This window comes from Chenopodium quinoa, unplaced genomic scaffold (assembly GCF_001683475.1).
Source record: "Chenopodium quinoa cultivar QQ74 unplaced genomic scaffold, ASM168347v1, whole genome shotgun sequence".
Classification (NCBI taxonomy): domain Eukaryota; kingdom Viridiplantae; phylum Streptophyta; class Magnoliopsida; order Caryophyllales; family Amaranthaceae; genus Chenopodium; species Chenopodium quinoa.
In genome coordinates this window covers 612,830-624,031 of record NW_018744367.1, presented here as the reverse complement: position 1 = coordinate 624,031, position 11,202 = coordinate 612,830, and the positions used below count along the sequence as shown (strand labels likewise).

Below are 11,202 nucleotides of genomic sequence, written 5' to 3'. Positions count from 1 at the left end.
CTCTTTGGTTGACCGGGTTGCCATCCCAGGGGTGTGACCTCAACTCGTTCAAAATGTTTCCACACCCAAGAAAATAGTGCTCGACCTCTACTTTCACCGCCATCACCTTTCAAAAATCAAATTATTGAAATTAATTTTTAAATGCTATTCATAAAAATAAGCTTTTAAATTTAAATATTTTAATTATAATTATTTAAACGCATTTTTCATGGTAATTATAAATCATAGAAAATTGGAAACTAAACTAACTTTATAATCATTAATAACAGTTTTTTAAAATATTCATAACAATAAAAATTAAATTAGAAATTACCTTGAGATGAAGGTTGAGATGTTGGTTGTGATGGAGGTGGCATAATTGAACTCGACGATTGGTGAGAGAAATGTTGGTGGAGACGTTTGAATGTTTTGCCCATCTTCTAAACCATAATCTCCATATTCATTGACAAATTGGTTTAAATTTTCCGTATTAATTTCATACGAAAAATTTTCACCACCACTCATTTGGCCACCACTTCGACCACCACTTTGATTCCTTCCCATTCCTCCTCTTGAGCCCTTTTTTTTTTTTTTTTTTTTAGAATCTTAAGAATACTAATAATAATATTAAGGAGATTTTTTTTTAACAAAAATAAAACTCTATATAACACTAAATAACACTTGAGAATTTGAGAACAATTAAGAATTTTTGAGTAAGAGAGAAAGAAAGCTTGAGTTGTGTGGAAATTTGAGTGAAATAGAATTGGTATTTATAGGAAAAAATTGAGGGGATGATCATACACTCAAAAAACTAGTCGGTACAATACAAAAAACTAGCTGTTAGTTTTGAAAAACTAGACGTTAGTTTTGAAAAATGGCTGTTAGGCTAGGCGGGCCGTGCGGGTTGGGTGGATGGGCCATGCGGGTTAGGTGGGTCATGCATGCGGGTGGGTTGATCATGGGTCGTGCGGGTTGGGCGTGCAAGGTGGGTTGGGTTGTGCGAGGTGGGTCGGGTTAGGTGGGTTCACGGGCTAGGTGTGTCGAATTAAATGGGTCAAAACGGGTTGTGCGAGTTGGGTGGAATCAAACAGGTTAAAAAGAGGTGGGTTGAAATGGGTTGTGCCGAAAATTATGGACCCACAACACAACCCGGGTTAAATCCGGGCTGTGCCGGGTTGAAATCGGGTCGGACCCACGTGACCCACCAGCCGTGCGGGTTAGGGTGGGATGGGTCCAACCCGGCCCACTGGCCACCTCTACCCGTGTGTATGAAAATGAAGAAAAAACAATTATTTCCTTTTTTTTAATTAAATAGTTTCTTTTTCAATTAGCATCTTGTGCATAATTAGCAGGTTTACTAACTTAGCTCAATTAATAAGGGCTGATTTGGCATTTTTGAAAATTTGTTACAAAAATATTTTTAAGAAAATTAAAAGAAAAAGAGGCTAAAAATCACAGCGATACCAACAAAAACAAGTGGTTCAACACACTACAGAGTATAACCTACTGTACGAACTGAATTTGAATAAAGTTTTGAGCTTGATTGAATTCTCAAGCTTGAAAATGAACAATTTTGCACTCGACTAATCTACTTTACCACGCTAATTTCGGACATTTTGGACTACAAGTTTTTGATCATTTTCTTATTTTTTTTTTGGGCCATGAGCATGACTTGATTTTCTTTCTATTGTTCTCTTTCAATATTTTACCCTTTTCCATTTGCCTCTCTTAGTTTTTTAAATATTATAATAGTATAATTGACTAATTGTACGATGTCGTGTTATTTATGCATGTCTATGAATTGAACGCTATTTTTTACATCACATAGTGAGTTGCCATATGAGGTAACACCTTTTATATTAATAAGTTTTTAACTCATAAACATTAACCATAACTTTCATGTGTAATGAGGATCATGGAGTGGTTTGTCCCTCCATCTCTCCTAGGAGTGACATGGGTTTGATACTCACTCTACCCCTCCCCCCCCCCCCCAACGGGCTTTGCCAATTTATACATGAAGGAGTTACATGATGAACAGGAAGATCTCGTCACTGGTAATTCGAATTCCGAAAAATGTTCCATTACTGCCAGCTTGCTTAGGAATGGTAAGGTAGGGAAAAAAGGGGTTTGGGTTCTCAAGGAAGATGACAGGTGCTTAGGGATCTCTAGAAAGAATTTCGAGTCCTTTTTTCGACAGAGGAATTCAAACTCTTAGTAAGACTAGGGCTAGGGCGACTCAAGGGACTATTAGGCTCAGTGGGAACGTTGCCAGTCTCACATTAATAGAAGGCATCCATGGTGGTCTTAAGGAAGCCAGGGGGAGAGGTCTTCTCCATATCCAGATCAAAATCTCCAACTTCATGCTGGTCGAAGTCATTAATGGGAAGGCTGCAGAGAGGGTGGAGCACCGAAATGTACTAAAGAAGATTAAAGCTTTTTTTTTTTTTTCCTTATTTTCAGTGTTTGAGTTGTTATCACAGGTTCTTTAAAGGCTAGCCCTTTTTCAGACCGTAGTAAAAAAGAAAATTAAAAAAAAATCATGTTATATGTACCTACGAGTTACTCCGTATTAACATTTTAAGTAAAGGTGGTTATTGATTGGTAAAAAGGCAATAAGCCAAGAAGGTCATCTCATAGTGAGTTGACATAAGACATTTCAATTTTAAAAATATAAATAAATAAATAAAGAATAAAATGAGTTCTTAACATAAATAGATTAGCCTTAACTTCCACATAGACTGAGTATAATCATCAAGCTCAATAAAGAATCAAAAAGTTAAACAAGAAGAGCAAGGTAGCCAAGAGACCATAAAATCCAAAGGCAAAATGCAAGTAGTCAAGCAACCTAACCTAAAGGGCATGTTTTTCTGTTCGGGGGTAATCCACAGCACGTTTTAAATTTTGATTGTTGTTTGATAATTCAAAAAAACTGTGTTTAGACACAACAGAGGAAGGTAGAGTACTAGAGTGTCCGCAGTTCTTCCACACATCCTTAGGAGGGAGTTCCTTTAGGCAAGGAGGTCACAGCCTCAGAGGGGTGTGCTATGACTGCTATCTACCTGAGCAATTCCATTCTAAGAATAATATGAGAGGGGAGAAAACAAAATTTACAGGTCAAGCTTAATTTAAGTCACAGTACTGAAAATCTGTGGTTGCATTTCAAATGATGATCCTCGTAGATAGAGATTGAGCAATAAGAGAACAATAATACAGGTCCCATTTACGCATTATACAATCTATCAAAATTTCAATTATTTTTAAGGAAAAAACACTGGTTAAGTTAGCTTTTACTCTTTAGTCTTTACACAGTTAATGATGCACCATTGTCAGCAGATGTCAGATTAAGTATCATGGTTGCTGCCCTCGGAGCCCTGCAAGAAAAAATGAATAAAGTTAATCTTATGATAAGTGCATAACAAATCACATCTACAGGTATGATCATTCCTATGGCAGGATACATGTCAAATAGCTTAAAAAATTTGTGCCCAACATCCAACAATAATCATAGCTTCAACAATTTCATGTCCAACAACCAACTCTGTTAGCTTGTCAAATAAAACTGAAAGTAACGGATGAAGCATTGCTTCCTGTCAGTTAAAAATCAACAAACCAAGTCATACAAGTATTTTTTCAGACAACAATACATGTATGCAGCAGAATATTGCAACAAGGACATATATCTAACATTTAACCTGAAACTTTTCTCAAGCATAACATAGACTCATAGAGAGAACAATGAAATCATGAAGTGGACTGGTATCATGGGATGGTTTGAAACAACCAAAGCACCATTTTCTCTGACACGTGACACCCGTCAATGCTCTCATCCTTACTGATCCCCATCAAATTAAATCTTCCCTTCACTCTCTCACCCCTGCCTCTGTAACATGTATGTACACTATACTGTTATTTCTAGTGAAGTGCCATGTATTGGTAAAGTCCACCTTCTTAGTAGATAACACATTGTTATATGAGGGTTTAAGCTATCCCTTGCTGATCAAATGAGATTTGTTGGTTAGAAATTTAATTCCAGTGGCTTGTTTGGTTGCTCTTCGATTCTCTGCTGCTGAGATTGGTGCTGCTAAATTTATTCTAGAAATTCAGAGACCTAGCAACAGCTGCCAGGATTAGTGGGAATTATAGATAAATGTATGGAAGAGCAGGTCTTGACAGATTAAAGAAGGCCCAGGCCTTGGAGCCCTTTGCTGTCACTTCTGCTACCCATTCTTATCCCCGGCTGCCTACCCAACATGGACAGGTGCAGTCACAGGAACCAGCTTCGGATGCAGCTGTCTCTGTGCCCTCCTCGACAACTCCCAATGTTACCCATTCATCTCTTAACCAATAGTGTTCCTAGCATGCACAGGCTACCCATTCCCCTCTTAGCCAAAAGTGTTCCTAGTATGTTCTTATGGCTTGTCTTTTGTGAGTTTAGATCTTGTAGTGGAGTGAAAACATATGTGAGATGTCAGATAATCAAAATGTTCAAGTTCTATATTCGGATTGTTTAGCAGTTGTAACACTTATTTAGGGACATATTTCTTTGTGAAAATAAACATATGCTACACAACTATTAGCTAAACTGATTGTAAGAGCTTATTTGTCTAGCTTATCAATTGTTAATTGATAGTTGGTTTGGAAAAGTTATCTATTACTCCCCCATCCCATTAAACTTTTCACGAAGTCACAAACTTCAAGATACGTCTTAAAAATTTAATTTTCTACAATTTATAAAAACATGATATTATTAAAGTAGACACTGTAACAAATCTAGATGAAGTAACCAGACTAATTCAAGATGAGATTCCATGGTGAATGCTATTTGCAGATGTCTTTTTGCTGGATGAAACTAAAGATGGGGTTGATGCCAAATTGGAGTAATGGAGGCAAAGGTTGGAATCTAGAGGGTTTAAGCTAAGTCGGAGTAAAACTGAATATTTGGTATGCAGCTTTGGTACTAAGAGGGGGACAAGCGATGATGTGGTGAGTTTGGATGGAAAGGACTTGACCATGAGTGAATGTTTTAAATATCTGGGGTCGATCATCCATAAAAATGGTGACAGTAATCAAGACATGGCCCATAGGATTAAGTCGAGGTAGCTTAAATGGAGAGTGGCTACGGGAGTGTTAGGTACAGAATATTGAGCTTCTAAAAAGGAGCACATTAAAAAGATGGAGGTTACAGAAATATGCATGTAAAGGTGGATGTGCAGGAACACTCTAAGAGATAGAATTAGAAATGAGGTTATTCGCAAGAAAGTAGGTGTGACAGACATTGCACACAAACTAGGGGAAAATCGGTTGTGTTGGTTTGGGCATGTAAGACGGAGACCCGAGGGTAAGCCGGTACGAAGAGTGGAAGAGTGGGACCATAGAGGGGTTAACGAGGGAGAGGGAGACCGAAAATGACTTGGTTGAAAGGAGTTAGGAAGGATATGAAGTCTATGGATTTGCATAAGGCTGAGGCATTGAAACGTTAGGGTTGGAGGAGGAAATTTTTTGTCAATGACTACATAGAATAATCACTTTTGGTTCATATAGCCGACCCCACTTATGGGATTAAGGCGTTGATTGATTGATTGACAATGTAACGAATCTTACAAGATCTCACTTGACTATATTATTGCTTATGGATTAGTGAGAATTTGTGGTAAATTTTATTAAAGTTTCACCCCACAAATTCGAGGGGGCAAAAAAATAAGGATGGAGGGAGTACTCTCTTTTCCGAACTCTATATCTAACAAGGATAATCCAAGAGGGAGACTACTCATGTGGTCGTGTGGGTACTTTTGCTTTTAGAGAGGAAGAGAGAGAAAAGAGTTAAAAATAAATAAATAAATAACTATTACCAGAAGGTCTAACACAGTTGGGTCGAAGATGATAAATTGTGAATAAAAGGTTGACATAAATTAAATAATCTCAATAAAGTAAGTGATTAAATTATAGAAAAAACGAATAAAACCGAAAGTGAGTAATACTTAGGGAAACAAAAGTAGTACTTTTTAAGGCAATTGTATTAAGAAAGTGTAAGAAATTGGATAGTTGATGCGTATTTGAGATAATGACTATACATGGGGTAGCCAACAAGTATATTCCCCAAACCTGTTATTGGAATACAAAAAGCCTAAACACCACAAAAGCCACCAAGAAGTTTCTCAGCCAGCTATAGGGATGGCCTGATGATATACTGGTTTCAGCATTTGAAACATAATATAAGCCAATAAGAAACAGATGCAATCAAATATATAGAAAATGTGAAGAAAAAAAAGGTTCTTTGATAAGCATGGTACATAAGATATATCTGAATAAAAAGCATTACTAACTCATAACTTGTATAGAGAAAAGGAAAATTCATATATTACCACTGATCAGGCTTTGGATAGACATGAGCTGTACTTCCAAAGCAGGACTCGAGCATCTCAGTATGTATCACTCCAGGACTAAGAGCAACAATTGCCATACCACCACTCAGCTCCTTTGCAACTGCTCTAGTCAAACCCTCAACTGCCCATTTTGAAGCACAGTAAGGAGCAACCTAGCAGAAGAGAAACAATTTCAGAGTTATGTTTGCTAGACAAAATAGAGTGTCAACATTAAACAGGAAGAACCAACTAGCCTCCAGAACCAAGAATTCTTCAGTATTCACTAATCAATATAGATGGTAAGACATTTGAGCTTTAAGTATAATATATATTATGGTCTCTCAAAATATAAAATTCCCTCCAACGTTTGTCAAGTAGCTACCCCATCCCCAACAAGAACAACAACAGCAAAAAAAAAAGGAAGAAGAAAAAGAAGAGAGAGAGAAAGTCAACTCTCAATAATGCCCAGACAAAAGTGGTATACCATTTAGATATAAAGTAAGCTTTGCTTATATCCCAAAAAGAATTAAGATATAAAAACATCATTTTTATTTTTAAAATTGCAAATGAGAATTATGTACTTAGACGATGAAAATATGATCTCCAATGAACTCAACTACAACACCAACTTCCGTGAAGTGTAAAACCATTCCACACACTAATCCAGAATCTTCTTAAGTGCTCTCTTTTTCAATAATCTCCAATGACAACTAAATCAATAGTTTTATAAGAAAAACATCAATAGCTTAACAGATAAACAAAATTACAAAACACATCGATCAAAAAATCATCATCTTTGCCAAGATCACAATGTATATTTCTCACTTCCATAAAATTTACAATATTTAGACTTTTACACTATCCTCACTCCCATTTGACCATCTATTATGTGGGATCTTGTTTGATCCGTCAGAATTACTTACTTCCAAAATGTCATTTTTATATTTTTTACTTGAACATATCACATTCAGTTGAGAGGGACACAATTTCTTTTCCAAGGAAACTTTTCCTAGGATTAAACAACTTATCAAGGCAAGCAAATTTAGTAATCAACTAAGTTAAATTTGACAAAACATCTGTACGATAATATATTGTTTCTTGGTTTCTTTGTCATCCTGGTTTTTCTGTAATTATGATTTGGTTTGGCATTTATAACATATCCCATACAGCTTCAAACCAGGGAATAATGTAACAAATTCTTATTAGGTAATCAATACAAATCAACCTATCACGTAGGAAAACCTAATTGAATAATATCTAGCAACCCTAATCAATGACTTATTCACATTGTTATTGTTTATTTCTTCGTTAAGCTTTGTATAGTTGCAACATGCAAGTAGACAATTACCCATCACAAATATCCTCTCCCCTTTTTCTGAGGCCCACTCATCAAACATTTTCAATACAATTATACATACTTTTTAGAAATTCAAAAAAATTCCCACTAAACCAATAGCCATTCCAAAACAGCAAAATCATGATCAACTTCACGCAAGGTGCTAAGATTTTTTTGTTGATGACACCTAAAACATAGTTCCATGATATTTTCCTAAAGTTTAAGACATTTTTCATCATTTTTGTTCATATATAACCTCCCAGATCTTGACAGTGTCTCGTATATCAACCATGTTCCCATAAAATGATTCCTTGACACTTCAAAAGATTCTACCATTACCCATCACAGATATCCCCTCCCTTTTAGGCACCCATAAATATGTTGCAATACAATTACACATATACAAATACATGGAAAATCATTACTTTGCCCACCAAAACCTATGTCAACAGCTTCCCAGTGACTAATCAATTTCCCGATATTGATACAACAGCCTTTTCAAAAGAGCAAATCCATGATCAACTTCAGGCAAAGTGCTAAGATTGTTTTGTTGATAGCATCAACAACATAGTTCCGCGCAACCTCCTGGAGTTCAAGACATTTGTCTCTCTTTTTTTTTTTTTTTTTTTTTTTTTTTTGAGGAAACTTCTGTCTTCATTTTGAATTCATATATAAGTATCTCGCATATCAACCGTGTCCCCATAAATGTTGACTCTTCAAAGATTCTAAGCTGAGAAACGAATACTTTTTTGATATTATACCTAGGAACTTGTATTTTAAAATCTGCTTGTTGGCATGACAAACCTTCAAAAAGTTCAACAATGTCATAAAATCTCATTCTTTTCTATCTTTCAAGTGCAGTAATAAATAGTTTCACCGACATTGCATCAGTAAAACTCTATCTTTACCCCTCTGTCCTTGCAAATAGCGACTCAAGTCAGTTCTCCGCATAACTCTTTGGCAACTTCTTTATTTGCATTTTACCCTAAAAAGTCAAAACTTTCTCTTCATACTAACTATAAGCTATTGATGTAGTCACAATGATGATGATTCAAATTGTAATTTTCTATCTCCTTACTTTCAGAATTTGTTATTCAGAATTTTCCTTAAATCAGTCAAGTACTCTCAAGTCCACCACTAGAAACATACAGCAGCATTCAAGAAAAATGATATTGCAAGTATGCCTATAAGAAAAATATAACAACAAAACACTTTACCTGAGCAGCAGCAGATCGCCCCCATCCAGATGACAGATTGACAATGATACCATGCTTCCTCTCGATCATAAGAGGGATGAAGTGACGAAGCACGTTAGCAACCCCCTTCACATTAGTATCAATCACAGTGTCAAACTCTTCTGCTGGAACCTCCCACAGGGTGTTGTTTTTATTAATGGTGCCAGCATTATTTACTGCAAGAATTTTATAATATGATTAACTGAAAATAGATGCAAGCATGACAAAAATAAAAAAAAAAATGATACAAACCAAAAAATATTGGTAAAAAGAAACTTTCTTCTCACACTAATTGCAAATATTATTCTCAAGAAGATACACGAACCATAGTTGCTTAAAGAAAATCAACTTCAGACTTTGTGTTTTTAGCTTTTATAAGGTGATTATTACATTCAAAAATCTTCCCAGTTCCTCTATAGAAGAGTTCTTTAGCAATAATTTCTTTTTTTACATCATACCCAAACTTAGCACGCCATTAAGTACCAATGAGAACCATTAACCAAATTCTCTAGGTAAAAAGGCTAGGATCATATTGGCTCTGTATCTGCATATTGTCACTCATAATAAAACTTACAAAAATTATGTTGCCTACCAATATATGACAAACTATGGGCTCTTAGTAACATTTTAGTGCATCAAGAGAAGAGACTAATTACATCTTAACTCGTCACTTTTGTACTTCAAAATCTTGATAAGAGTTAGCTGTGTGACACATTTGACAAATATGCAACACCTAAACCCACCATTGTTAAGTTTCCTTAGTAACATCAAGAACATTAACTAAAGCAATAAACACCTTTCCACAATGCAATCCTCTGTGCATAATTAATTGTCACATTGATAATGTAATTATTAACTAGTGATGTGAAAATGATATACCGCGCAGGAACTAATCAACATACTATACCACTAACTCGTTACCTCTCATAAAGGTCGAGTCTATGACATTACAAGTGGTCTCCAAGTCTACACAAATTTACCGATATTCAAGGCAAACTCATGCCATTGTTTGAGACAAGCAATCAAACCCTGAATAGTTTAGATTTAAATGAATATCAAGGACAACACAATTTAATTAGAGAAAAGCAGCTGAACCCTGAATGGCCAAATCCAAAAATTGTTTGAAACAAACTCTTGCCAACTATATGGTCTTTTTTCTTGGAAAAATCCAATACCCTTTACAATTAATCAACCTAATTAAATCCACATTGCCAAAAAAAAAAAAAAAAAAAAAAAAAAAAAAAAAAAAAAAAAAAACAATTGCCCTCCTAATAATCATACAATTTCAAACCATCTACAAAATAATAACAAACAAATATTCAAAAACTAATCAACAAGAAAAAACAACATACCAACAATATCAGGAATCCGTTTCTTCTCAACAAGTAACTTAGCAAGATCCTGCACACTGTTATTCAACCTCTACACCCAAAATTCAACCCATTAATCCAAAATCATCAGTTCATATTCAATATTCAAAATTCAAAAAACCCCACCAAAAAATTCGACAAATTTAATGAATGTTAATCATTGAAATTACCACATCAACATTGAGAAGAAGATGATTGGATTCTTCAGAAGTAGAAGAAGGAGAATTGTGAAGTTCAGCTTGAAGAGAATCAATTCTATCTTGAGAACGACCACACCCAACAACACAATGTCCTCGTTTCGCCATTTCAAGAGCTAAAGCTCTGCCTAAACCTCGGCTTACGCCTGTTATGAGTATTGTTCTTTGTCCACCCGACCCTGCTGCCGCTGTTGCTGCTGCTGCCATGACTGTTGTAATTGATCAAAATCAATGGAAAATTCTATTCTAATAGTCTAGAATTTGAAGAATAGACTTTTGATTTGCTTAATTTTGATTGTAATTTGATGGGTAGAAGAAGCTAAAGAGAGGGAGTTGAGTAATGAAAAAATTGAAAATAAAAGCAACGAGTGGAGGAGCTGAAATGGTGGCCGTGGCCCGTGGGTGTGAGAAATTAGGGGGAAATTGGGTGTTGTTAAACGTTTTTGCAAATTATAACGTGACACTCGCTTTTTTTATTTGTCCATCCTATGTAAATACTCATGAAACTAAGTTATGAAACTTACAAGTCATTTCACTGCTAACAAAATCTCTCTCTAAAATTTTATCTCTCTAAAACACTCCAAAAAAAACCAACGAACACCACCCATTCAAGGTTGAATCCGGCTATGGGGATCGTCGACGCATAAGGCTCACATTCGGTGGTCGTGGGGACGACGTTGGTGGCGACAAGCAGGTATTGTTGTGGTTTTTGTTGTTTTTAAT

At 35.6% G+C, this 11,202-nt stretch overlaps 1 protein-coding gene across 1 annotated transcript; it reads right to left on the bottom strand.

Moving 5' to 3' along the window:
- Window positions 1-3,075: 3,075 nt before the first annotated feature.
- On the bottom strand, window positions 3,076-10,941 carry LOC110696481 (NADPH-dependent pterin aldehyde reductase-like). Its single transcript, XM_021873775.1, has 5 exons — window positions 10,453-10,941; window positions 10,265-10,334; window positions 8,895-9,088; window positions 6,342-6,514; window positions 3,076-3,350 (listed from the first exon to the last, which is right to left on the bottom strand). The coding sequence occupies exons 1-5, from the start codon at window positions 10,684-10,686 to the stop codon at window positions 3,281-3,283; spliced, it is 741 nt and encodes a 246-aa protein (XP_021729467.1). The 5' UTR covers window positions 10,687-10,941; the 3' UTR covers window positions 3,076-3,280.
- Window positions 10,942-11,202: the final 261 nt, after the last annotated feature.

What these genes read in the sequence shown, in the direction of transcription:
- LOC110696481 (XM_021873775.1), bottom strand. Translation starts at nt 10,686, where the DNA reads ATGGCAGCAGCAGCAACAGCGGCAGCAGGGTCGGGTGGACAAAGAACA. An exon ending in TTCTTCTCAATGTTGATGTG is followed by an intron (nt 10,335 to 10,452) that starts GTAATTTCAATG and finishes TTTTGGGTGTAG; the next exon opens with AGGTTGAATAACAGTGTGCA. An exon ending in GGCGATCTGCTGCTGCTCAG is followed by an intron (nt 6,515 to 8,894) that starts GTAAAGTGTTTT and finishes CTCTTCTGCTAG; the next exon opens with GTTGCTCCTTACTGTGCTTC.